Here is a 27,644-nt window from a genome sequence, read left to right on the forward strand (position 1 = left end):
ATCAGTAGCCATTTCTGGTTTTCCATATTTTGGCTCAAAAGCCCTCGTGTTGACATAACTGCATTTACTGAGGGTTCCAATCTTACTTCCTAATCGGAGAAGGCAAACCATATAACTTCTCTTCCTGCTCCCGCACCATCATCTCTGGTATTCCCAAAGGATTAATGTTTGTTCTCTCCTCGTTCTAATCCAAATGCTGCCCTTCAGCAACATCACCTGAAGGCACAGTGTATGTTTTCACATGAATGTTGATGACCCAGCAGGACATCACAACCACTTCTCTTGCCTCCTCCATTCTTTCTAAGTTATCTGTCTCTTTCCTGACATTCACTACTGGATGAACAGAATTTTCCTCCATTTAATCATTAGGAAGAGTGAAGCCATTGTTTCTAGTCTCTGCTCCGAATTCCATTTTCTAGATACCAATTCCATTCTACTTTTTGGCTGTGAGACTAAGTCAGTCTTTTCATAAGCTCTGGGTCGCACTTGGCCTTGAGATTCGAGACATTGCTAAAATGACCCAGTTGCATCTTTAAAACATCACCTGACTTCTGCCCTGTCCCTGTCTTAGCTCATCTGCTGCTGAAACTCTCAGTGGTGACGTTGATGCTACCTTGAGGCTTGTTTATTCCAATATACTGTTGGCTGGTCGCAAACATTTTACCCCCTGTATACTAAAAGTCATCCAAAACCCAGCTCCTGTGACTTAACTCAAAGCAAGTTCTGTTCTCTTATCACTCCTGTGTTTGTTGACCTACACTGGCTCTCACTTATGCAAAATGTTGAGTTTAAAATTATCATCTTTGTTTTCAACTCCTTCCATGACCTCAACCCTCCCTCTCTGTAATATCACCCCTCAACCCACAAACCATATCTCCCATCTAGCTAACTCTGGTCTCCCCAGTGGGGGCTCTGTCTTCAGTTGCTTAGGTCCTAAGGTGTGGAATTTCCATACTACATTTTTCTAGCTCATTTTGCCTTGATAAGACTCCTTAAAACTTACCTATTTGGTCAAGCTTTTCATGTAATTGATTTGGCCTGATTCTCCTGCTGTGGCCCAGTGACATACTTTATTTTATAATGCTTTTGTTTACTGTGAAATCCTTCCTCTGTCAGTATATTCCTGGTATCCAGTGTGGCCCAAGCAATGGAGGGGATCATTATGAATTGGAAAAGACCACATTATTTATACCCGTATGTACCCAGCATAGCAGCAGGTTTGGAAAAAAGGTATAGTTCTTTAACTGGAACCATTGTTTATGCTGCTGTGTAGTGGGATCAAGGCTATTTTTGCTCCTTGCCCTGTTCTACCCCCCGCTCTGATGCATAATTGGGTTGGCCAAAGCATCGACCGTAGAAATACAAACAAAAACCAGACAGCAGCTTCTTGATGAACCCTTCCTCTCAAAAAGTCCACGTGAAGCAAACAGAAACGGAGCAGTACGGATCTCACTCTGCTGTCAATCTGGTAAAAATATTTACGCCACAGTTCTGTTGAGTTAGGAGATTTTGTTTATGCAAGCAACAAATAGGACAGTTATACTCACGTATTTAGTGTTATCTGCATAAAAGCCCTGACTATCAAGGTGACATTTGCCATCATTAGGGGTCAGAATTGCTCCAAGTTTCCCATCTCCAGCAAAATGAAATCCATCATCTGAAGTATATACAAGAAGGCGTGTAACGTTGCGCCATCCTATCTCGTCCTGTGAGAAACAACATCCCTACTTTTAAGTAGTTGCACGTGAAATATATAAAGCTGTAACGTCATCAAAGTCTTTCAAAGATTTGTAAGTTCTATTAAATTGTATGCACATTTTCACAATCTATGTTTCAAGTAAGGTTTTCTTCAAATGCACAACATTTAGCTCAAACTGTCAGATAAGTAGAGGAAGAGTGGCCAGGGACAGAATAAGAGATGTTCCTTTTGTAAGTATTTCAGTGAATAGACAGCCAGTGAAGTAAAACATTCCTACTGACAAGTCCACTTTCACCAAACTCTCCTTCCCATTTTCCAGTGATGCACCCAGTGGCCTAAATAAATATCTCTGCCAACATCTCACCCAATAATGTTTGGCTTAGCGGTTACCACTGCTGCCTCGAAGTGAGAGGAACCTGGGTTCGATTCCAGCTGTGGGTGACTGTCTGTGCAGAGTTTGCACGTTCTTCCCTTGTCTGCATGGATTTTGTCCAGGTGTTTGAGTTTTCTCCCACTGTTCAAAGATGCGCAAGTTAGGTGGATTGGCTATGCTACATTGTCCTGATATGTGCAAGCTAGGTGGGTTAGCCATAGTTAGTGAGGAGTCATTGGGATAGGATGGGGCGGAGCTGAGTCTGTGTGGAATGCTGTTTGGAAGGTTGGTGCTGACTTGACAGGCTGAATAAACTCTTTCTGCACAGTAGGGATTCCATGATTCTAATGTGACTGCAACACGAGAACTGCACTTTTTTACAGACTGAGAATGGATACAGAAGTCATCTTCTAAGCCCAGATTCTAAAGGAGTCATACTGGACTCAAAACATTAACGCTGTTTTTGTCTCCACTGATGCTACCAGACCTGCTGAGTTTCTCCAGCAATTTCTGTTCTCATTGCAGATTTCCAGCCTGTGCAGTATCTTACTTTTAATCAAGCTTTTTACATCTTATAAAGGTGTCTTGGGAGTCATTTCCAAGAGGGACTTGTTCGTGGACCACCACGCAGGAAGAAAGTGAGGACTGCAGATGCTGGAGATCAGAGTTGAAAATTGTAGCACTGGAAAAGCACAGCAGGTCAGGCAGCATCCAAGGAGCAGGTGAGTTGACATTTTGGGCATAAGCCCATCATCAGGAATACACTCTATTTTGCATGTTGTATTTTTGTAGTATGTGCATTTTTGCGCAGAAACAGTGGATGGAAATTCCAATTACTAGCAAAAAGAATATTGTTTTGTCTTTAAAGCCCAGTCTCTGAAAGAAGCAGTCATTATTTCAAGTGAGAGAAAGGGATTGGTCCAGTATGTTTGCTCGTGGTGTTGCCAATAAGAGAGACAGGGACTATTGTAGGAAAACTGACTGGAGACGCTGATGCATGTGGAAACCTTTGCACATTCTACGATCCACATAAATCATAATTCTGTCAAATACAACCTCACCACACACACTGCTGCCTGCATCATGGCATCCAGTCCAGCCTCGGGAGGATCCAGGTTTCCGGAAATAGACTGCTTCCCAACTTCGGAAGTGAATACATTCGAATTATCTGTTAACTTCAGGACATGCCTAAAATTAAAGGGTCGCTGACACGCCTCAGTTTTAGAAGGACATGGATTTTTCATTTTCTCTGGATGCGTGTTAACAAATGGTAGGACTGTCTTGTCCACAAATGAACCAAATCCTGCAAGGAAAATAAATATAGTTTGAGTGATTTACTATTTGCAATGAGTTGGATAGTGATTGTTAGTCAATGATTCCACTGGGCAAGTAACTAGAAGCAGTCACTCTAGACTTTTCTTCGCTAATACAGGAATGCTGAAATTAGATATTAAGAATTTTGCAGCACAGAATAGGCCATTTGGCTGATCTGGGCTAAGCCAATAAATCTGCTTCAGGCAATTCTCCTCCCATCACACTTCATTTAATCCTATCAAATTATTCTTTGATTCCTTTCTCCCTCATGTACTCACATAAAAATACAAGTAAATAGAAACAGGATAAGGCCATTTTGCCCCTTGAACCTGCTCCACCAGCCAATAAGGTAATTTAATGTGGTCTAAACTCCACTCTCCTGCCTGTTCCCCAGACTCCTTTACTCACTTTTCAACCAAAAACCTTCTAACTCAGTGACCCAGCTTCCACTACTCTCTGGAGGAGAAAATACCCAGCACTGACTCCCCTCTGAGAGATGAAATTCCTCATCACCATCTGAAAAGAGAGAACCCTTATCTTGAAAATGTGCCCCCACCCCATTCCAGAGGAATCCTGTCCAGCTTCCTGACAAATGTATCTGTGCTATTTGCTTCAACTACTCCCAGCAAAAGCAAATTCCACATCCTCATTGCTATTCTCCATAACTACCAAGTGCTATTGAACGCCTCAAGTGAATCTTTCTCCACCACATTTTCAGGCAGTGCAGTTCAAAGTTATTTGCTGCATAAAAATCTTTTTCATTTTGTCGCTGCTGATGCTGCTTTTGACAAGCATCATGGTTCTGGTTCCTCTGGTTTTTCAATGTACCACCAACCAGAATAATTTCTTCTCTTTGTCCTTTCTCTACACCTCCCGTGATTGTGAGTTGCTCCTCAAATCTCCTCGTAATCTTCTCAGCAAAGAACAACCTGTTTCTTCAATCTATCTACCTAACTCATGCTTCTCATTCCGAGGACCATTCTCACGCATCTTTTCTTCATCCTTTCTAACGTCTTAAAGAAAATGTTGAGTCCAGAACTGGACCCAGTATTCCAGATGAGAACAATTAACTGGTGTGTTGCACAGATTTATCATGATTTCCTAGCTTTTGTACTCCATGTCACCACTTTATAAAATCTCAAGTCATATAACATTTGTTAACCAACTTCTCAATCTACTCGCCACCTGTACACACATATACCACCAGGTACCTCAGCTTCTCCCCTCCTTTAGATTTGTATTGTCTAACAATCATAGGCTGACATTGAACTACATTTTACCTTCAAGCTCCTCGATTGCTTTCTTGAGTATTGAGTAATATTGCATGTAAAAGCTGTGTTTTATGTTTGAGTCCACTGTTGCTATCATTGTCTCTTCTTTTCTTACACTAAGCACTAATCTCCTTTCTAAACATAGGAGAAGGCACACTTATTATGTGTCAAGAAGCTGATCTTGCGTGTGCTAAGTTTCAAGGTCAGAATGTCAATATATATTTAAGAAATATGGTATATCAGTATACCTTCAAGTAACTTGCTCATGACATCATCACTGTGTCATAGCTTGTGCCCTAAGGGTGTAAAGATCTCATACTCTCTTATCGCAGTCCACCTGAAACATGACACTCGACAGGACATATATTCTTCTATTGAACTTAAAATTCACCAGACACTTATGTGTCTGAGAGGTGTAATGTTGTTACATAATAGTTTTGGAGTCATAGAGATGTTAAGACGGAAACAGACCCTTCGGTCTAACTCACCCATTCCAAACAGATATCCTAACCTAATCTAGTCCCACTTGCCAGCACATGGCCCACATCCCTCCAAACCCTTCCTATTCATATACCCATCCAGATGCCTTTTAAATGTTGCATTTATACCAGCCTCCTCCACTTCCTCTGGCAGCTCATTCCATACACGTACCATGTTAGTTGTTATAATTTCAGTTAGATTCCTTAATAGCATGATATCCAGGCCCAGTATCTTATATTACTCTAACTAACAGAAGTATTCCAGTATCAGTTAAGATAACCTACTGGATACAAACTCACACCATTATTATACCTGAAAACAGGTCTCAATGGACATTTACTCTTCTTTTACAATTGCAGCTCTCCCCTATGTCCTCAGGGAGTAAACCACAATTTTTCACTACTATAGTAAACTGACTGACTACATCTAGATTATGAGAAAAAATTTCCAGATGTTGAAGTTACGTGTTTGCACAAGTCGCGAGCCTTGTTCATCGACCTTATAGAAAACAGTTGGCTCACCAATTTTACTAGACTTTGTGATACTCTTCAGTGCTTGCAGAAGTTTTCCTCCCAGGTTCTTCACATTCTCCAGATCATCTTTCATGGAGTAGGACAGGTCCATGAGGTAGTATAAGTCTACAGGGTAACCTTCAGCACGCTTAAACTTCACTTCGATTTTCTGTGGACTGTCTAAATTGCAAGGCAATCAGTTATTAAGGAATCAAAAACAAATAACTACAACTTAATAATTCCATTCAAATATTTTCCCTCCACTTCATGTCCAAAGGTTTTCACTCTATTTCAATACCATAGTTAATAGTGACACTTTTAAAAAAGAATATATGCGTTATTCACTTTATTGATCATGATAAACTGAACTCTACCCCATAGGGAAGATCAACTGCTCATTAGCAAAAACATCCTTCTTGTGACATTGGAGCAAATTACTGCAAATGCTGGAATCTGTACTGAAAACAAAAAATGCTGGCGATCACAAGGGACAGGCAGCATCCATGGGCAGAAAGCAAGCTCCTTGTTAGGTTGCTGGCAGTTATTTTTTTGTAATACGATGCTTTGCAACTTTGCAGTCAACTCTGTGTTAAATATCACCTCGAGACAAACAATAGGCTGAAAAGGTTCAGGATTCACGAGGCTCTGTTTACCCTGGGCTCTCTTCTCAGTCAGTTGAGGTTCCTTGTCTCTTCCAGTGCCCTGCCAAACGATCAGCCTCGGAAGCCATTGGTATTTGTCTCACAGTTGTCTGCGCTGTTTGCCATCCTCATACCTCATTTGCTTGTGTCCTTGCAACAGATGAGTGGATGTCCAACAGGTTGTGACCCAGTGGCCAGTCAGCATCCAGAAAATCTTTGGATTTGTGGCCATCACTTTTTTTTCATTTGTTCATGGGATGTAGCTGCTTCTGACGAGGCCACCATTTCTTATCTACCTTGAATTGTCTTTGAGAAGGTGGTGAGCCACCTTTTTGAACTGCTGCAATTCTTAGGGCAGAATTTCCCAAAGTGGGTGGAGGAGCGGGTGGGCGTGCTTTGGGACACCAACTGGAGTTGCTCCCTGAGATTTTGAGGTTTTGAGCTCAGGTGCACCAATAGCTGGTCACTACTGCCTGCCCTCTTCGGTCTTCTACTCCACCCTACAGCACCTCCATTGCTTAACAAGGGATCACAGCAGTTTTCAAGCTTCAAAATGGGATAGGAGTGGCGAAAAAGTTTGGAATACACTGGCTTATGGTGTTGGCACATCCACAGAACTATTAGAGAGGGAGATCCAAGGTGTTATCCTGTACGAGGGTGACTGTAGTGATTGCAAGAGCTATCAAGACATCCAAACACGAAGCACCAAAAGAAAAACATTTGCTCGTAATGTGTTTGGCAAACTGCAGATCTTAGCTGAATGTATCTATTCCAAATCTCAGTGTAGTCTTTGAATGGAACATCTACAATTGACATGATCTTCTCAGTCCAGTAGCTTCAAGAGAAATACCAAGTACAAAGAAGGCCATGACATATTACATTCATTGATCTAATTGAAAGCATTCAACCATTTGAGCACAGCAAGTCCATATAAGCTTCTGGAGAAAAGGGCAGCCTGCTGAAGCTGTTCATTATGACCTCTTTCTGTGACACCATGATAGGTAAGGTCAGCAATGATGCAACATCAAAGGCTTCAAAATACCCACTGGGATCAAACAGACTTGTACCCTAGCACCAATACCCTGAAGTATTCTTCTATGATCTTGCAGTTCATCAACATGCCCTTGTATATCCAAACTGATAGAAGGCTGATCCTCCCCTCAAGTAGAATCTATTTAATTTTGGTATGGTTGGTTTGACCACTTCCCATGGGAATTTGTTGAGCTGGATTAAGTGCAGTTCTGATGCAGCAAAGAGCTTCAGTGTATGTTCCAGATCTTGATTTTTGAGGATCTAGAGGAAATTAGTTAGTCTCTTATACTTCTCCCCATCTATTTACTGACCGGAGAGTAGGCAGGCTTGAGAAATAAGTGTATGATCTATACGCAATGTAAATATGATGAATTCATAATAGAAATTCTAGTAGCAGAATCATGTGTGCATAATACCAGGAGAAGCTATTCTGATCAAAGATAAATATGGTTATCCAGATTAAATAAATGGATTCTTTACTCAGGCTGACTGCAAGTTTGCACATTAATTAATTAACACAATTGCGAGCGGTGAGTAAGCTTAATCATGACAGCAAGACATATTATGTGCAATGAGAAACAGCAAACTCAATTCAATGCAGTCTGAAGTAAAGCAAGCTGATACAGGAAAATACAAATATGTCTACTTTATTAATTTATTAGTTTAATTAAGTTCAGCTTGATCTATTTTCCTTTTCGGCTTCCTCATCAATATAACACAAGCGATTCAAATTTCCTTGTCAAAAAGTATGGGTCCAATTTTTATTCTGAGTATGTGAATGCATTCTGAGCAAATTAAAGTTTCGCTCCTTTTTTACAAATATTACAAAAAAGCAAAGAACTGAGAACCAGCCATTGTTCTCTATTTTTCTTTGTATTTCTTAGTGTTACCCAGAGTGCACAGAATTATTGAAGAATACTGAATTGCAATACGTTTCCTTGAACTGTTGGGCAATGTAATTTTCATTGCATACATATATATGATAACCATAACATATATGTTAAATATAAACATTTGCAAGTTATTGGTAACTCTCAGGACTATGATGTTCCAAGTATCTTGAGATTTTACCTCGTCGCAGAAAGAGTTTAACTTTCTGTGGTTTTATCTGTATCACATTACTTCCAGAATTTACAAGTTCTTTGTTCAATTGCAATTCTATGTCATTTTGTGGGTTGATAATCTCTGCTTTTTTGCAACCTCTGTTCTCAAGGGACTTCACAGAATCACAACGTGCAGAATTTGGTTCTCCAGCCTTGGTGAAATTCTGGATGGAAGTAAAGTTGGAAAACAACAATTAAGTATAGTTTGACAACGTTTTCTACCAATGTTTGAACATTGGAAGGCAGTTCAATTGTACATGTACAAAAGAGTGCACATGATGAATATGTGAGATTGAAAGATTGGTGAGAATTTTAGCATTGCTCAAACTTCATATGTTTTCAAAGACTAGCATGTGGTGCCATGCTTTAGCTGAAATGCTCTGTTCTGTAAAATTAACTGACATGACCATTGTGCAAACTCCAACAACATATTTCAGCAATAGTTACATCCCAACATAAACAGATTGGAGAAGGAGAATCCTCAATTTAATAAAATGGGACACATGTCTTGTTTTTTTTAAATACAAAAAATAACTTAAACTGCTTTTGATTTTCATTTTTATTTCAAACTAATGACCTCATTATGCAAACAGTCCAGCTCCATACTGTATGAAAGATTCTTACCTAATTTCTGGATTACTTTTCCTTGTAGGTACAGTGGCCAAATCTCCCCCATGCAAGGAATAATGTGAAGGAATTTAAAATTAATGAATGCCTCCCTTAATGGGAATTATCCTTGTAAAATTGGTCTGTGGGAGTTGCATTGAAGAAAATTAGGCAAAGCTCCACAAAATGAATTTGTGATGGATCATCTAGGTGGAAATGGGGAGATCCTGGAATCCTAGTTCTTATGAAGTTTTATTTACCCAGAACTGACTCACACTCTGCAATATCACTGGATAACTGTTTGGCTGCAAATTCTCAACTAATATGCTGTAATTGAGAAATCTTCACCATTATTTACTTAGATTTCGCAGTATCAAAATAGCATGACTTTCAAAAAAAAGCCAATCCTCAAAAATTTCTGAAATGGCTCAAACTTCTGGTTAGCAGTGAACAAACAGTACCACACTTAGCTTGATCTTTTGCACCAAGATTTTCTGTGATTACAGGCCATTTGTGACTGATATGTTGAGGATGACCAACTGTGGATCTCCTTGACCAATTGGGTTAAAGATTCTTCAGCAGTCTGAACCAGGAAATGTCAATTGGAATAGTCAATTCAATGTAAAATCATGTACAGAAAGCAAAATAAGGAGACAGAAAGAAAGGGAGGTGAAAGAGGCTCAAATAATTTTAAAATGAAATCTCCAACAATAGTTAAAAGAGGAAAGAATGAGATTCCACAATTATAAACGTTACTTTTCTCAGTGCCAGTGAAGTTGCTCCAGGCAAAGGACTCCACCATTGGTTTGGGTTCCACAGACTGCCAATTCCATTGCTTACTGGCCAGAGATATTGTCATGAGGTGGAGGTGCTGTTGTTGAACTCGGGTGGGCAAAGTTAAAAATCACACAACACTAGGTTGCAGTCCAACAGATTTATTTGGAAGTACAAGCTTTTGGAGCGCTGCTCCTTCATCAGGTAGCTAGTGGGACAGGATCATAGACATAAGATTTATAGTAAAAGATCAACGTGTCATACAATTGAAGCGATGTTTTGAACAACCTTTAATCACTCGGAATGGCGATGCAGGTTTCGATCGATTAGTATGTAAATCCCAGAACCTCTTTTAGGGTGGCACAGTGGTTAGCACCGCTGCCTCACAGCGCCAGAGACCCGGGTTCAATTCCCGCTTCGGGCAACTACCTGTGTGGAGTTTGCTCATTCACCCTTTGACTGTGTGGGTTTCCTCCGGGTGCTCCAGTTTCCTCCCACAGTCCAAAGATGTGTAGGTTAGGTGAATTAGCCATGTTAAATTGCCCGTAGTGTTAGGTGTAGGGGAATGGGGCTGGGTGGGTTGCTCTTCGGAGGGTTGGTGTGGACTTGTGGGCTGAAGGGCCTGTTTCCACACTGTAAATAATCTAATCTAATCTAAAAAAAGTCACAGTCTGAGCTAAGGTTTTATAAAAGAAAGATGATATCTTAGCTCAGACCACGCATTAAAAGTGTGAGGTTAGAGTCTATGTCTATATCAAACTGGAATCTATTTCCAAAGTTGGAATTTACAAAATGTCACATGACTAATTGCCTGCAGATTGTGTGCTTTTTGAACAAAATAGAATGTATCTGCAAATGCAAACCTGTAAATGCAAATTCACCCGGGCGGCACGGTGGCACAGTGGTTAGCACTGCTGCCTCACAGCACCAGAGACCTGGGTTCAATTCCTGCCTCAGGCGACTGACTGTGTGGAGTTTGCACATTCTCCCCGTGTCTGCGTGGGTTTCCTCCGGGTGCTCCGGTTTCCTCCCACAGTCCAAAAATGTGCAGGTCAGGTGAATTGGCCACACTAAATTGCCCGTAGTGTTAGGTGCAAGGGTAAATGTAGGGCAATGGGTCTGGGTGGGTTGCGCTTTGGCGGGTAGGTGTGGACTTGTTGGGCTGAAGGGCCTGTTTCCACACTGTAAGTAATCTAATCTAATCACCCCATAGACTGTTGTGTGTCCATGTGTTTGTGTGTGTGTGGGGGGGGGGGGAGCGCGGAGAGGGGGAGGGGGGGGAGGGAGAATGTGTGTGTGTGTGTGTGTGTGTGTGTGTGTGTGTGTGTGTGTGATGGAGTACATGCTTTTGAGAGGGTGTGCGCGTGTGTGTGTGTCTGAGAGAATGTGTATATGAGAGAGGGTCTGTGTGAGTGTATGAGTGTATAAGAGTATGTGTGCTTGTGTGTGAGTGTATAGTGTAGTGGGGTCACCTGTAGTGTGACATGAACCCAAGATCCTGATTGAGGCTGTCCTCATGGGTGTCGAACTTGGCTATCAGCCTCTGTATGGTCACTCAGCGTTGTTGCGTATCCTGAAGTCCATCTTCGAGGATGGTCACCCGAAGATCCAATACTGAATGTCCATGACAGATGAAGTGTTCCCCTGGGAGGGAACATCCCTGTCTTACGATTGTTGTGTGGTATTCATTCATTCGTTACTGTAGCGTCTGCTTTGTCTCACCAATGTACCATGCCTCAGGCATCCTTGCCTGCAATGTATGAGATAAGCAACGCTGGCCGAGTCACATGAGGACCTGCCTCACGAGTGATGGGTGGTGTCCCCATGTGTAATGCTGGTATCCATGTCCACTCTGATATGTCTTACTGTGGTTGCCATGACAGAGTTGTACAGTGTTGTGGTCCATGTTCTCCTGAAGGCTGGGCAGTATGCTGTGAACAATGGTCTGTTTAAGGTTCGGCAGTTGTTTAAAGTCAAGAAGTGGAGGTGTAGGGAAGATCTTGATGATGTGCTCATCCCTTTCAACAATGTGTTGCAGGCTGCAAGTGATATTGTCATTTTAGTCTAAAATCTGAGGATAGCTTCCAAATTATAGGGTTCTTGGAACTTTCAATGCTTATAACAATCTCAGTTAATATTAAAAGTTAATAATTTAAATGCAGATCAGCCAATAATAGCCATGAATAAAACATACTACAGTCATATAATCCAACATAACAGCTTGTGTCCTCTGAAATTATTTACTTAATCACATGTATAATGTTACACATCACTCGGGTAGCAAGCTGGAAATTAAGCCCCAAAAATTCCCAGTGTCATCCGAGGAGTTAAAAATTTGAAGTCTGCAAAATTCCCCAACTTGCCTGTCTTTTCGACCCAGGTTGACTGAAAGCACGGGCTATGTTTCTGTACTTACTTCTTACAAATGAATGGATGCGAGCTGGAGAGAAATGGCAATGAACCATTGCCGTACAGTTTTCCTACTTCAAACTCAACTCCTCCTTCCAAACTCCCCCTACAGACACATACAGACAGACAAAAAGCATTCTTGGTTTGGGTGGAGGGCAAAACTGGGGAAGGCAGTTTCTGTAAACAGTCTCTGCATGTGGTTCACTGAGATGCTCCTTTTCACTTGCCTGTACTTGCAGCTTCTCAAGCTGTCTTCTTGAGGTATTTCACATCGTTTGCAGAATACACAGACTGACTTTCAAGTGTCTGACATAGTGATTAAAATTGACAGTCTACAGCAACTGGTGAGGGAAAATAAACAGGCTCCCTTTTGGCTTCAGGTATTTTTTTACAGCAAAGACAACACCACTACGTCCCTTTCCAGAGGTCTCAAGACTTCTGGATGCACTGTTCACTCACACTGGGATCTAGTCACATAGTTGTTGCCAGACAGAAGGTCTTTGTCATCATCAGTGGGTCACTAGCACACAAGTAATCAACTACTTGTTGCTGGCCAAATCTCCTCACTTTGTGCATACCCTGGTGCTCATTAACATTCCCCCATTGGTTGAACAAACAACATGTCAACAGCACAAGGTTGCTTTTTAAAAAGTGCAAGAATCCCTTGCACATCCTTAACTTTCAAAATAGTACTTTCCCCATTTAGCCCACAATCAAAATAGAGAAAAACAAAAAGATATGGTCTTTACAATAGAATCCCTACAGTGTGGAAACAGACCCTTCGGCCCAACAAGTCCAGACCAACTCTTTGAAGAGAAACCCACCCAGATCTATTCCTCCTACCCAATATTTACCCCTGACTAACGCACCTAACCTACACATCCCTGAACACCATGGGCAATTTAGCGTGGCCAATTCACCCTGACCTGCTGATCTTTGGACTGTGGGAGGAAACCGGAGGAAGCCAACGCAGACATAGGGAGAATGTGCAGACTTCACACAGACAATCATCAGAGGGTGGAATTGGACCTGGTGTTTGTGGTACTGTGAGGCAGCAGTGTTAACCACTGAGCCACCATGCTGCCCCAAATAGTTAGTCCATCTCAGACGATTTCACTTTAAATTAGTGACCAATTAATCACTAATGTAGTCGAAATAATTTTTAAACCCTGGCTCCCTCAGTTCTGATATAAGCAAAATAATCTCAAATATTTGGTTTCCTTGCTGGTAAAGCATATCCTACTTTAGATGTGGGTACTGTACCGAACAATGAGAATATGCACCATTTACCCAATTAGGCTTACCAGTGCCTTACACCAGGCACAACCTGGTCCTAAGTTGATGCATTCCTGGCAAGTTGATCCCGCATTTGTAGGATTGCAGGTAGAATCTGAAAGATAAAATAAAAATAATTCTCTGTTATTCCAGTTACATTTACAAGAGGTGACATGGAAAATTACGGAACTGTCATTCCAAAGCTACATAGTGCCCATAAATACAATTCTGCAGTGGACAATAACGATCAAAAGGCAGAGGTGGGTACTGCGGATGCTGGAGCTTAGAGTCAAGGTTAGAGTGGTGCTGGAAAAGCACAGCAGGTCAGGCAGCATCCGAGGAGCAGGAAACTCTTCCTGTCTATCTTCCTTCCCACCTATCCGCTCCACCCTCTTCTCTGCCTTAGCACCTTTACCCCCACCTCCATCCACCTATTGGACTCTCAGCTACCTTCTCCCCAGCCCCACCTCCTTCAATTTATCTCTCCACCCCCTGTGGCTCCCAGCCTCATTCCCGATGAAGAGTTTTTTCCTGAAATGCCGATTTTCCTGCTCCTCGGATGCTGCCCGACCTGCTGTGCTTTTCCAGCACCACACTAGACATAACAACCAAAAGAACAAGAAAGTGTCTATTTGTCTTTATTGAGGTTGACACTTCTGCACTAACAATATCTGGTCCAATGCCAGGCTGACTGAAAAAACATTCAAATTTTCTGGGATCAAAGCAAGTGACACTATAACAAGTATAAGGGGGGGGGGGCCTTGTGGTCTTATGTCTAACACACCTCTGCCTCTGAGTCAGAAGCTTTAGGTTTCAGCCATGATCTCATTCAGTGGCAAAGAAAACTCAAGAGACTCAACAATCCATTTCCGATCCTATTTCGTCTGTTTGTATTTCCAGTGGAATAAGGAAGGAGCATCACATTATGAGTTTCAAATAGAATTGCATGGATTTAATTAGAGTTGATAAGCAAACATAACTGCCTTTGCAGGATGGCGATTGTGTGACAGTAATAGTAGATGTATTGATTGGTTGACCAGAGGATGTGGCAGTGGTTGAAGCAACTGGAATAAACACAAGCACAGTGAAGCACATGACAAGATAAAAATATGTGTAGTCTGAATCATCAGGGAATGGTAATACTACAGTTTTTCTGACTTACAAAAGAAAGAAGGCAATGTGCGCTGTTTATTCCATCAAATCTGAGAAACATATTCATGACATCTGAATTCTGCAACTCACTTTAAGGCATTTTTTGAAAGTTACTGAGGCCTCTCATTTGTTTCATTCTCAGGATGTGAGGATGACTGGCAAGATCCTACTCTCCTTTGAGGAGGTGATGCTTAGCCTTCTTAAACTGCTGCAGTTCGACTCCAACAGTGATATTAGATAAGGATTTTATGCATCCTAACCAAGCAAGTGTGAAGTAACATCAATACATGTTCAGCCAGAAGGAAAAAAATAAGTAAAACTTGGAAATATTTTGCACTGTTGTGATCTGATCTTGTATACCTTAAAATAGAACACCAATTCAGACCAGCCATTTCCAGGTTTCACCAACTTTTCCTTTTTGTCAAAATGGTGTAATACTGAATTGTGGTATTTTCATGCACAGGGCTGTCCTTGTCCTTCTCAGTGTCAGAGGTTTAAGAGGTGCTGCTTGGTGATTTTTCACAGTGGATTCTATAAATAGGTCACACTCAGCCACAGTAACTTTGGAGGGAGCAGCTTTTTAAGGTAATAGTTTGTGAGACTTTTCAGTGTTATTGGATACACACTTACTCAAGGTTAATCCATCACATTCCTGATGTGTCTTGCATGTTGTGGAGAGGTTTTAGCAAATCAGGAGAAATTTTACATAACCATGACTTCTTAAAATTTCTTACAACCAGAATCAAAATGGTTTAATGAAAAGGGAATCATGTTTGGCAAATGCTGTTTGAGTGCTCTAAGAATGCAACAAGCAAGGTCAATAAAAGGGAACTGGCAGATGTTGGGTCTTTGGACTTCCAAAATGCATTTCATAAGATGTCACATAACCTTTAAATTTGCTCAGGAGATATGAACATTGCTGGTTAGGACAACATTTATTACTCATCCCTAATTGTCAAGAAGACAGTTAAGACACATTGCTGTGTGTCTGGAGTCACATGTAATCCAGAGTGGGTAAGGATGGCAAATTTTCTTCTCTAAAGGACATTAGTGAACCAATGGTTTGTGTGAAAGGTTACGACACAGGATGAGATTTCATCGTATTGGAGTGACATATTAACATAGATAGAGTATTAGCTAATGAACAGGAAACAGATTTGAGATAACTGCGGAATTTTCAACTTCGCAAATTGTAACCATTAGTGTGGCCTGAATTATTTTCAATTTATATTAATGACTTGAATGAAGTTTTTTTCTTATAAATTCGCTGACAATGCAAAAACATGTCAGGAAGCAAAGTTGACAATGGTCTGAAGAGTCTAGAATCTATAGATAGGTGAAATAAGTCAGCAAAAAATATGGAGGATAATGTCAGAAAATTAGAGGTTGGTATTTGAGTGGAGGCAGATTGAAGTATGCTGCAGTTCAGAGGGAGCTAGTCATCCTTGTTCATGAATCACAAGAAGTTAGGAGATTGGTGCAACAAGTCATCAGGAAGGCAAATGAAGTGTTGACTTTGATTTCAAGGTGAATGGAATATACAAGTTGGAAACTTGGTAAGAAAGCAAGGTATGTGACCACATCTAAATTGCAGAAGTTTTGGTTCCCTCATGCAAGGAAGAATGTACTTACATTGAAATTGGTTCAGAGAGATTTCTGATTTGAAGATGTTGTCTCATAAGGCAAGGAGACTGGATCTGTAGTATAATATATATTATTTAAAATATTATGTATCACATTAATATGATTTTTGGGAAGAGAATTTTATCAAAGAAGTAGATGAAGCTTTTCTTTAAAATAAAATCACAGTCTGTTCAGCATCGTTCAGAAAGCAAGTGGCTGTGAATGTCTGGGGTGTGTTTATGAGGAATTGTTTCAACTGTTGTGGTTTACAACAAGAAGACTAAACATCAGAGGTTATTGATTTGTTTTCAGTTCAGAATAAACAGGGATTGATTTTAGTTTAGAAAAGCCAGAAATCTGAAACTTTTTGAGACAGTTCAGAGGAGACCTGACTGGGGTCAGGGCTCAACTTAACAAAGTTGAGGACCGTTCATTGAAAACACAGTCACCGCAAAAGAAAAGTTTAATTTCTCCAGCTTCAAATGGTCAGAATTTGCAAGTTATCATAAGCTGACAATGTTTAAGTTTTCAGTTTTATGTGAGAAGACTTCATGGTTCATAGAAAAGAAAATGGAGCGAATCAGTTAAGTAGAACTTAAAGATTTGATCTCGAAGGGTAATTTCTCTGGACTTACATTTCTGTAAATAGGTAGTTTTGTGAAGTAGGTTGAGAACCTTGTGCTGCTGTGTGTTTTAAGATTTTTTTTAAAATCTGTCTTATATCTAAACAATTTATTTTTTGATTTTTGTGTAATAAACCTCTGTTTTATTATTGAAGTAACTTCACATTCTCGTGAAACTATGTTTCAGTATCTGACCTCCATGTTCACCGAAATTTAAAAGAAATGATCCATCAAAATAGATTTCATTCTGGGATCTGACTTGTTCATCAACTGGGAATATAACAGAGTCAAATAGGGATTTTTCTACATGAGACTGAGATCAGTGGAAATTCATTCTGTCAGAGAGTCATAAGTCTTTGGTATTTTACTGCACAGGAAGTAGCAGAGGCAGGGTCATTGAAGATATTTAAGGCTGAGTTAGAGAGATGTTTAATTTACAGTAGTGTTAAGGGCTTTGGGCAAAAGTCACAAAAGTGGAGTTAAGGGTGTAGGTTTGCTCGCTGAGCTGTTGGTTTGATATCCAGATGTTTCATTACCTGGCTAGGTAACATCATCAGTGGTGACCTCCAAGTGAAGCGAAGCTGTTGTCTCCTGCTTTCTATTTATATCCTCCTCCTGGATGGGGTTCCTGGGGTTTGTGGTGATGTCATTTCCTGTTCGTTTTTCACCACAAACCCCAGGAACCCCATCCAGGAGAAAGATATAAATAGAAAGCAGGAGACAACAGCTTCGCTTCACTTGGAGGTCGCCACTGATGATGTTCCCTAGCCAGGTAATGAAATGTCTGGATATCAAACCTACAGCTCAGCGAGCAAACCTACACCCTATACCTCAACCTGAGCTACAAACCTTCACAAACCTTGCGAGTGGAGTTAAGGCCAGAATCAAATCAGTCAGCCATGATTTTACTGAATGGCATAGCAAGCTAGAGAAGCTGAATGGCTTACACCTGCTGCTGTTTCTTATGTTCCTCAGTTATGAAAGTATGGACAAAACAATCAAGATTGCATATTGTGCTTGTTCTCAGTTACCCTGAAAAGGTGCTGCTGGCTCGCTATCTCACTGAATCACTGCCATTCTAGTGGTGATGCTGTTTGAATAATTGTGCTAAGCAATGTTCCCTGTAAGTGCTTTCACGGCTGGTGACGATTTATGACTCCTGAAGAGGGGCCCCTTGGTTCGAGATCAATCAAAAGAATCAACGGAATGCGGTGTGTACAAGAGCAAGGGTCATTAGTTTATTGAATTAAGGTACCTTGACACAATTCTATCCAGCAACACAGAGGTTAAAGCTTCAGTGTTCCGTGGTGAAGTTGCGCAATTACATTTGATAATTACACATTGTTTATATGTTTTTTAAGAGATAGTACAGACTTAATTACGAGAAAGACCAATCACATCTAAGAAGGTGACATGACTTACAGCAAGTTAATCCAATGATATATCCTTGGAAAGGGTTCTTATTTACATAAATCATCACGCCATTGTAGCGGTTTAAGGTTAGTTCGAATTGTCAATTAATGTGTCAGTATTCATTTGATGAAAACTCTATTGTCCTCTTGTCTTTGGATTTCAGCTTAATTTTGCAAAACAGCATTTCAGGTTCACAGGGTTCAATCACTATTCTCAGCCATTTTCTTGTATTATTTTAAATTGAAAAGCCATTTTGTGGTTAGTAAAAATCTACATATACTTGTTGCTTCTAATAATAACCGAAATTCAATATTCCGATCCTCAATGGGAGGTTCCACATACACACCAGCCTGACTCACTGACTTCCACTTTTGGGAAGCTGCTGCCCTGCATGGACCTTGGAGGTCCACCCAGTCGAAAAATAAATTGGAAGGAATATTAGTACTGGATGGAAAATTCAGGAATCAACTGGTAGACTGTGACTTTGCAGAGGATTATCACAGAGAATTGAATGTCCTTGAAGCTAACTCGATATAAAATATATCTATTCTTTCTCCCGATTTCTTTCTCCGAAAACCAGTTCTGTCTTCTGCGTTGTCACTGACCTGATTTCTCGCAGTTAATTTGATCAAGCATTTGAGATGCTACTGACGCAGCGAAACAAAAGCCCTATCAACGTCTTTGTGCTCCAAATACAGATCCTAACTTTGAATATTGTTAAATAAAGAAATGCTTTGTCAAAGCTTTTCATTATGCATCAATCTGGGCAATTCACAGGAAATACTAAAATAAAGGGAAAGCAACTTTATGTTCCTCAGTTACCAATTTCTTTATTGGTGGGGAAGTGAACACTTTCACAATTAAATGTGAACACTTACTGTATTCCTTTTGGCTTTCTGTGCTCCAACCAATACAATCTTGATTTCAAACCCCTTTATTAGAACTACATCTTCTCGTTGTTCATATCATTTCTGTAATTCCAGCGCACTTTTGAGTGGGTCCAATGCCCTCATTAATAAATGAGGTGTCCAGATACAGACAGGAATGAATTAGCATTTCTCCAACTTTCACAGCAATTACCTTTCACAGCCTCAGGATGCCCTACTTAATCCAGCCAATTAAATACTTTTTTGGAGTATAGTCACTGTTAGAAACATGCAACCAATTTCCACCCTACATAGTACCTCAAATGAGATAATTATCAAGTAATCAGCTTCTGTGATTTTGAATGACGGCAAGACACCAGCAGGGACACTCAAAAGAGCTCCCTTTCCTTCCAAAATCCTGCCATGGCTTATTTTATGTTTAACTCTAATGTGTAACCAAATTGATGTTTTAATAAAACCAATTAGAATATTGACAGAAATCATTGGAATCTTACTGTAAAAGTGAACTCTAAAAATGACTCATGGACAGCATATTATGAAATGGTAGTTATAATTTTGGGATTCCTCAATTTTACACAGTATGTAGTACAAAACCTGTATAACGAAAAACGCATTGGAAAATGTGCAAATGAATTTTACAAGATTATTTACAAGTAATTGTACCAAAATTGAGGACACAACTATCAGGAGAAACTAAACAGGTTAGTTTTTTTGCTCGAAAAGGGAAGACAAAGGGGTGACCTGAAACAAATTTCAGAATGATTAAATTTTAGGAGGGTTATCTGAGAGAAAATATTTCCCCTTAACTGGAAAACTGAAGACTGTAAAACTAAAGTCATGATTAATCAAAATGAACTTGGGAAAAAAAAAGTTCCCCCAAGAGTGGTTAAAACGTCAACTCCAGATGGAATAGTTGAGATGAACAGTTTAGATGAGTATCTAAGAGGAAGCGAACTAAGAATGAGGAAGGAAGGATTAGAAAGTCATCTTAAGAAGTTTACCCATGAGGTTTGGGGGAGGTTCTTGTGCAACATAATCACCAGCATTGACACATTGTCGTAAATGGCCAGTTTCTCTGTAGTATGTTTGCTGTTTGTAACATGCAGCACATTGTAAAGCGCAGCAGAAACAAAGAACAAAGAAAGTGATTGCCCAGTAGCTGAAAGAGAGCAAGTACAAAATAGTAATCGTTCCATCAGAAGACAATGAGTAAAGCACTCAAAGAGACAGATGTTGGGAAAAAAAAAGTTAGTAACGGGAGGAAGCTGAGGAAATAGAAGAGAGAAAAAGCAAGACAAAACGGAAGAGAACAGAGAATAGTCATATGACCAAATACAAATTACATTGGAAGAACCACAGATGATAAAGTGTGAACCAAGTGATGAGGCAAGAGATTGTACAATGTGATCTCGAGGCAGTGGGATAGTGATCATGTCTCTGGTCTAATTATCCAAAGGCCTAGGTTAATGTTTTGACCACTGTAGTGAGACACAGATTTAAATCCACAACGTGAGTTGGTGGAATTTAAATTCAGTTAATGTATCTGGAATTATTCTCAAAAAAGAAGCCATCACTAATTCTCATTAAAATCTAGCTGGTTCATGAATTTTTGGGAAGTAAACCAGCCATTCTTACCTGGTCACAGAGTCATAGAGTCCCACAGCACGGCGACAGGCCCTTTGGGCCCAAACTGCTCTATGCTGACCAAAATGTCCGTTCATGCTAACCTCTGCACTTGGCCCATATCCTTCTAAACCTTTCTCATCCATGTATTTGTCCAAATGTCTTTTAAATGTTGTTAATGTACCCGCCTCAACCACTTCCACCAGAAGCTCATTCTATATGTATATTACCCTCTATGTCAAAAAGTTGCCCCTCAGGTTCCCTTTTATTCTTTCCTCTCTAACCTTAAACTGATGTCCTCTAGTCCTCGAAAAAAGTCCTACCTTGTTCAACCTCTCCCTCTAACTCAGACGTTTGAGTCCGGCAATATGTTTGTAACTTTATACAATTTCTTGTAAACTTTTTCCAGTTGAATAACATCCTTCCTTTCATAAGGTGACCAAAACTGAACACAATACTTCAAGTGTGGCCTCACCAAGTTCCTGTATAACTGCAATATAACTTCCTAATCTCTATACTTAATGCTCTGATTGATGAAGGCCAGTGTGCCAAAAGCCTTCTTCACTGCCCTGTCTACCTGTGACTCCACTTTCAGAGAACCATGCACCTGAACTCCAAGGTCCCTCTGTTCCACAACACTCCTTAAGGCCCTACCATTTACCATGAAACTCCGACTTTGAATTGACTTTCCAAAATGCAAGACCTCACACTTATCTATATTAAACTCCATTTGCCATTTCTCAGCCAACTCCCCCAGCTGATCAAAGTCCTGCTGCAATTTCTGATAACCTTCCACAGTGTCCACGATATCATCTATTTTAGTGTCATCTGCGAACTTACTAATCATTCCTTGGACATTCTCATCCAAATCATTGACATAGGTAACAAACAGTAGCGGGCCCAACACTGACCCTGTTGAGGCACTCCACTGGTCACAGGTCTCCAGTCTGATAAGCATCCTTCCAATATTACCCTCTGCTTCCTCTCATCAAGCCAATTTTGTATCCACTTTGCCAGCTCCCCATGAATTCCAAGTGATTGAACCTTCCGGAGCAGCTCACCACGTGGAACCTTATCAAAGCCCTTACTGAAATCCATATAGACTATGCCTACTGCCCTGCCCTCATCAACCTTCCGGGACAGTTCATCAAAGAACTCGAACAAATTTGTGAGGCATGATCTCCCACTCGCAAAGTCATGCTATTTCTCATCAAACCCTGTCTTTCCAAATGCATGTATATCTTATCCCTCAGAATCTTCTCAAGTAATTACCTATTACAGATATTAAGCTTACTGGTCTATAGTTCCCAGGCTTTTTTTTTTGCTGTGCTTCTTGAATAATGGCACAACAATCACTGCCCTCCATTCTTCCGGGACCTCACCTGTGGCTAACAATGATGCAAAAATATCAGCCTGGGCCCCTACAATTTCTTTTCTAGCCTCTTGTTGTGTTCTTGGATATACCTGGTCAGGACCAGGAGATTTATCCACCTTCATACATTCTAATACATTCAGCACCTCCTCAACAGTGATATGGATTGTCCCCAACACATGACCACTAACTTCCCCAAGTTCTCAAGTCTTCATGTCTTTCTCCATGGTAAACACAGGAGAAATATTCATTGATGAGCTTGCCCATTTCCTGAGATTCTACACATACACGTCCACTTTGGTCCTTGAGGGGTCTTATTCTCTCTCTAGTTATTCTTTTTCCTTCAATATACTGAAGGAACCTCTTTGGATTCACCCTAATCTTCTCAGCCAAGCCTATCTCGTGCCCCCTTTTCGCTCTCCTGATTTCCTTCTTCAGTAAACTCCTGTACTCCCTGTATACCTCCAGCGAGTCCCTTGATCCCAGTTGCCTGTACCTGAGATATGCCTCCTTTTTTCGGGTCAAAGCCTCACTATCTCTTGTTATCCAGGGCTGCCTATTCCTGCCAATCTTGCCCTTCACCCTCACAGGAACATATAGACCTTGAACTCTAGCTATCTCACTTTTAAAGCCCTCCCACACGCCAGAGGTCCCTTTCCCTGCAAACAAACTACTCCAACCTACTCCTGCAAGCTCCTGTCTAATTCCATCAAAATTTGCCATGCCCCAGTTTAGAACTTGTGGACTAGTTTTTTTCCCCCCTCCATAACTATTTTAAAATTAATGGAACTATGGTCACTGGTCCCAAAGTGCTCCCCCACTGTCACCTCAGTGACCTGTCCTGCCCTAATTCCCAAGAGCAGGTCACGTTTGGCCCCTCCCCAAGTAGGACCCCCCCATATACTGCTTGAGGAAACTTTCCTGAATGCACTTAACAAATTCCACCCTATCTAAGCCCTTAACTCTATGGCAGTCCCAGACTATGTTCGGAAAATTAAAATCTCCTAATAGGACAACTCTACTTTGTAATCAGCAATGAGAATTCCATATGGCAATTTGTCTTCCTGGTGCCACGCTGAGGGACACCTCAAGATTATGAACAACTTGGATGATGGGAGAGAAAGCCACGTACTCAAGTTTGCCAATGACACAATGACACAATGACTAATGGGAACTGTAAGCAGTGTGGACCAAAGCTGTTTCCAAACTATGGGCTGTATCCCCAGTGAGATTTTGAGATGTGCAATCAGGGTCACGAGCTCTGACCATGCAGTGGCAGCTATGGAGCAGTGACTCAGATTTGCCAGTCCTGGGATCAGCTGCCAGGTCCCTTTAAATATGCTTTATTCTCCTGTCCACATGACCTAATGGCATGACCCCTGACCCCGTTACAGCTTGTGAATGGAATTCTCCGAACCCTTGAATGAGCTGGGCAACGGTAAGTTGCTGAAGAAGGGCTTATGCCCGAAACGTCGATTCTCCTGTTCCTTGAATGCTGCCTGACTTGCTGTGCTTTTCCAGCAACACATTTTTCAACTGTAAGTCATGGGAAAGTATGGCAAGATTGGAAAAATTGGATTCTCAATGTCCAGAAAATAAAGTCTGATTTCCCATCCTCGGTTTAAATGACAAGCTGAGAATCTTTGGAGTGGTGAGGGACCTATTTGCATGCTTTAACATCTTATTATTACCTATTCTTGCCTCATTTATGTGCAGTTTCCTAATCTCCCAAGTGGCAGTGAGAAACTAGATGGTGATAATTCCTGACACACAAGTCTGAATGGGAACCTCGCAGCTCCCAGGATGCTCTTCTGGGCCTCCATCTTGGACAGGAGTCATCTCAGGGTATGTTCCACTGACATTGGCTTCAGATATCAGACATGCACCAGCCTCACCACATCATCATGATGCGGTTCCAATTCATTTTGAATACAATTCGCCACTTAAACACAACACTTCAGAGCACACTGACAGCTTTCTATGCTGTGTTGTTGCGAGACCACTTTGTCCACAAGGGCTGGGATCCTTAGAACAGGACATTTTTCAGGGCATTTAGCTTGCCCTTTTATTGCTTATTCATTGCATGCTTACTTGGATGCTTACAGCGTCTCTGCCTTGCCTTGCTTTTTTGCACAAGACAACCTCATTCAAAACTTACACTATCCCTGATCTTCTCCCTTGACTTGCCTTTTAGCACAGACACAAAGCCAGGCAGCTTGTCATGGCTGCCAACTGTGATCAAGAAGGGGTTGGATGTGTTGCTGTGCAATGTCAATCTCACATCTACAGCATGTAACATAGAACAATACAGCACAGACAGGCCCTTCGGCCCTTGATGTTGCGTCGACCTGTGAACTAATCTAAGTCCATTCCCCTACACTATCCCATTATCATCCATGCGCTTATCCAAGGATTGTTTAAATCTCCCTAATGTGGCTGAGTTAACTACATTGGCAGACAGGGCATTCCACGGCCTTATCACTCTCTGGGTAAAGAAACTGCCTCTGACATCTGTCTTAAATCTATCACCCCTCCATTTGTAGCTATGCCCCTCATACAAGCTGATGTCATCATTCCAGGAAAAACACTCTCACTGTCGACCCTATCTAATCCTCTGATCATCTTGTATGTCTCTATCAAATCCCCTCTTAGCCATCTTCTTTCCTAAGAGAACAGACCCAAGTCTCTCAGCCTTTCCTCATAAGACCTTCCCTCCAGACCAGGCAACATCCTGGTTAATCTCCTCGGCACCTTTTCAATGCTTCCACATCCTTCCCAAAATATGACGGCCAAAACTGTACACAATATTCCAACTGCGGCCGCACTAGTGTTTTGTGTCCTTGCAGCATGACATTATAACTCCCCAACTCAGTCCCTCTTCCAATAAAACCAAACACAGCATTTGCCTTCTTAACAGCACTATCAACCTGGGTGGCAGCTTTCAGGGATCTAGGTACATGGACTCCAAAACCCCTCTGCACATCCACACTACCAAGAATCTTTCCATTGACCCATGTATTCTGCCTTCCTGTTATTCTTCCTAAAGTGAATCACCTCACATTTATCTGCATTGAACTTCATTTGCCAACTCTCAGCCGAATTCTGCAGTTTCTCCAAGTTCCCCTGCAACCTGCAACATTCTTCCACACTGTCCAGAACTCCACAGTCTTTAGTGTCATCTGCAAACTTACTAACCCATCCACCTATGCCTGCGTCTAAGTCATTTATAAAAATGACAAACAGCAGTGATCCCAAAACACCACTAGTAACCAGACTCCAAGCTGAATATTTTCCATCGACCACCACTCGCTGCCTTCTTATAGAATGCCAATTTCTAATCCAAACTGCGAAATCACCCTCAATCCCACACCTCTGCAATTTTTCCAATAGCCTACCATGTGGAACCTTATCAAAGGCTTTATTGAGGTCATGTACACCATGTCAACTACCCTACCCTCATCTACATGCTTGGTCACCTTCTGAAAATACTCAATGAGGTTTGTGAGACATGACCTGCCCTTGACAAAACCACGTTGACTATTTCCAATCAAATTATTGCTTGCTAGATGATTATAAATCCTACCTCTTATAATCCTTTCCATAACTTTTCCTACAACAGACGTAAGGCTCACTGGTCTATAATTACCTGGGTCATCTCTCCTGCCCTTCTTAAACAAGGACACAACACTTGCAATCCTCCAGTCCTCTGGTACTAAGCCTGTAGACAATGATGACTCAAAGATCAAGGCCAAAGACTCCAACACCTCCTCCCTAGCTTCCCAGAGAATCCTCAGATAAATCCCATCCAGCCAAGGGGACTTGTCTACGTTCTCCCCTTCTAGAACCTCTTCCTTACTAACTTCAATCATTTCTAATCTAATATCTCATATCTCATTCTTCTCCTCTACAATATTCGCCTTTTCTGAGGGAAATATTCATTTAGCACCTCTCCGGCCTCCACAGGATTCACACACAACTTCCCACTTTTGCCTTTGACTGGCCCTATTCCTACCCTTGTCATCCTTTTATTCCTCACATACCTATAGAAAGCTTTAGGGTTCTCCTTTATTCTACCTGCTAAAGACTGCTCATGTCCCCACTTTGCTCTTCTTATCTGTTTAAATTCTTCCTAACTAATCTGTAACTCTCATTCACCTCATCTGAACCATCTCATCTCACTGTCGTGTAAGCCTCCTTCTTCCGCTTAACAAGAGATGCAATTCCTGTAGTAAACCACGATTCCCTCTCTGCCTGACAGGGACATACCTATCAAGGACACGCAATATCTGTTCCTTAAACCAGCTCCAGATTTTGATTGTCCCCATCCCCTGCATTTTGCTACCCCATTCTATGCATCCTAAGTCTTGCCTAATCACATGATAATTGCCCTTGCCTCATCAATAACTTTTGCCCTATGGCATGTACCTATCCCTTTCCATCGCTAAATTAAATGTAACTGAATTATGGTCACTCTCTCCAAAGTGCTCACCTACCACTAAATCAAACACCTGGCGTGGTTCATGACCAAGCACCAGGTCCAGTGTGGCCTCCCCTCTTGTTGGCCCTTCGACATACTGCGTCAGGAAACCCTCCTGTATATTGGACAAAAACACTGATCCATCTGTACTAGAGTTATAGCATTTCCAGTCAATGTTGGGGAAGTTAAAGTCCCCCATAATGACCTCTCTGTTCCTTTCACTCCTACCCAGAATTCTTTTTCTGATCCTCTCCTCCACATCCCTGGAGCTCTGTGAAGGCCTACAAAAAACTCCCAGCAGTGTGACCTCTCCTCTCCTGTTTCTAACTCAACCCTTACTACCTCAGTAGACAAGTCCTTGTCAAAAGTTCTTTCAGCCACCATTGTACTGTCCTTGACTAACAAGGCCACACCTCCCCCTATTTTACTGCCTTTCCTGTGCTTAATGAAAGATCTAAACCCTGAAACCTGCACCATCCATTCCTGACCCTGCTCTATCCATGTCTCTGAAATGGCCACAACATCGAAGTCCCAGGTATCTATCCATGCTGCAAGCTCACCTACCTTATTTCAGATACTTTTGGCATTAAAGGAGACACACTTCAAGCCAATTTGCTGTCTGCTGTGACCATGAAATCCTGTCCATGCCTTCCCTACTCTCATCCTCCTGTGCACTGTAACTACACTTCAGGTTCCCATTCCCCTGCTGAGCTAGTTTAAACCCACCCGAATAACACCAGCAAATTTCCCACCCAGGATATTAGTACCCCTCTAGTTCAAGTGAAGACCATCTTGTTTGTAGAGATCCCACCTTCCCTAGAATGAGCCCCAATTATCCAAGTATCTGAAACTGTTCCTCCTGCACCATCCCTGTAGCCATGTGTTCAGCTGATATCGCTCCCTATTCCTTGCCTCGCTACCACGTGGCACGGGTAACAAACTAGAGATAACAACTATTTATTTTAGGTGTCAGCATCCACCCTAG

The 27,644-nt window shown here is 41.3% G+C and overlaps 1 protein-coding gene across 3 annotated transcripts in view; it reads right to left on the reverse strand.

Annotated features, from left to right (window-relative positions):
* Window positions 1-27,644, reverse strand: part of itgb2 (integrin, beta 2) — a 93,872-nt gene that overhangs the window by 23,445 nt on the left and 42,783 nt on the right. Inside the window, exons 3-7 of one of the 3 annotated variants that reach the window (XM_072578503.1) lie at window positions 13,519-13,604; window positions 8,394-8,589; window positions 5,659-5,829; window positions 3,134-3,375; window positions 1,548-1,706 (exon numbers count right to left, since the gene is read on the reverse strand). In XM_072578503.1, coding sequence (XP_072434604.1) covers window positions 1,548-1,706; window positions 3,134-3,375; window positions 5,659-5,829; window positions 8,394-8,589; window positions 13,519-13,604 — 854 coding nt within the window. Of the gene's footprint in view, window positions 1-1,547; window positions 1,707-3,133; window positions 3,376-5,658; window positions 5,830-8,393; window positions 8,590-10,668; window positions 10,783-13,504; window positions 13,606-27,644 lie in introns of those variants that run through there. The other 2 variants (XM_072578504.1, XM_072578505.1) reach the window with 2 other exon arrangements.

The sequence above is a fragment of the Chiloscyllium punctatum genome, chromosome 10 (genome assembly GCF_047496795.1).
Source record: "Chiloscyllium punctatum isolate Juve2018m chromosome 10, sChiPun1.3, whole genome shotgun sequence".
In the NCBI taxonomy this organism is placed as follows: Eukaryota; Metazoa; Chordata; class Chondrichthyes; order Orectolobiformes; family Hemiscylliidae; genus Chiloscyllium; species Chiloscyllium punctatum.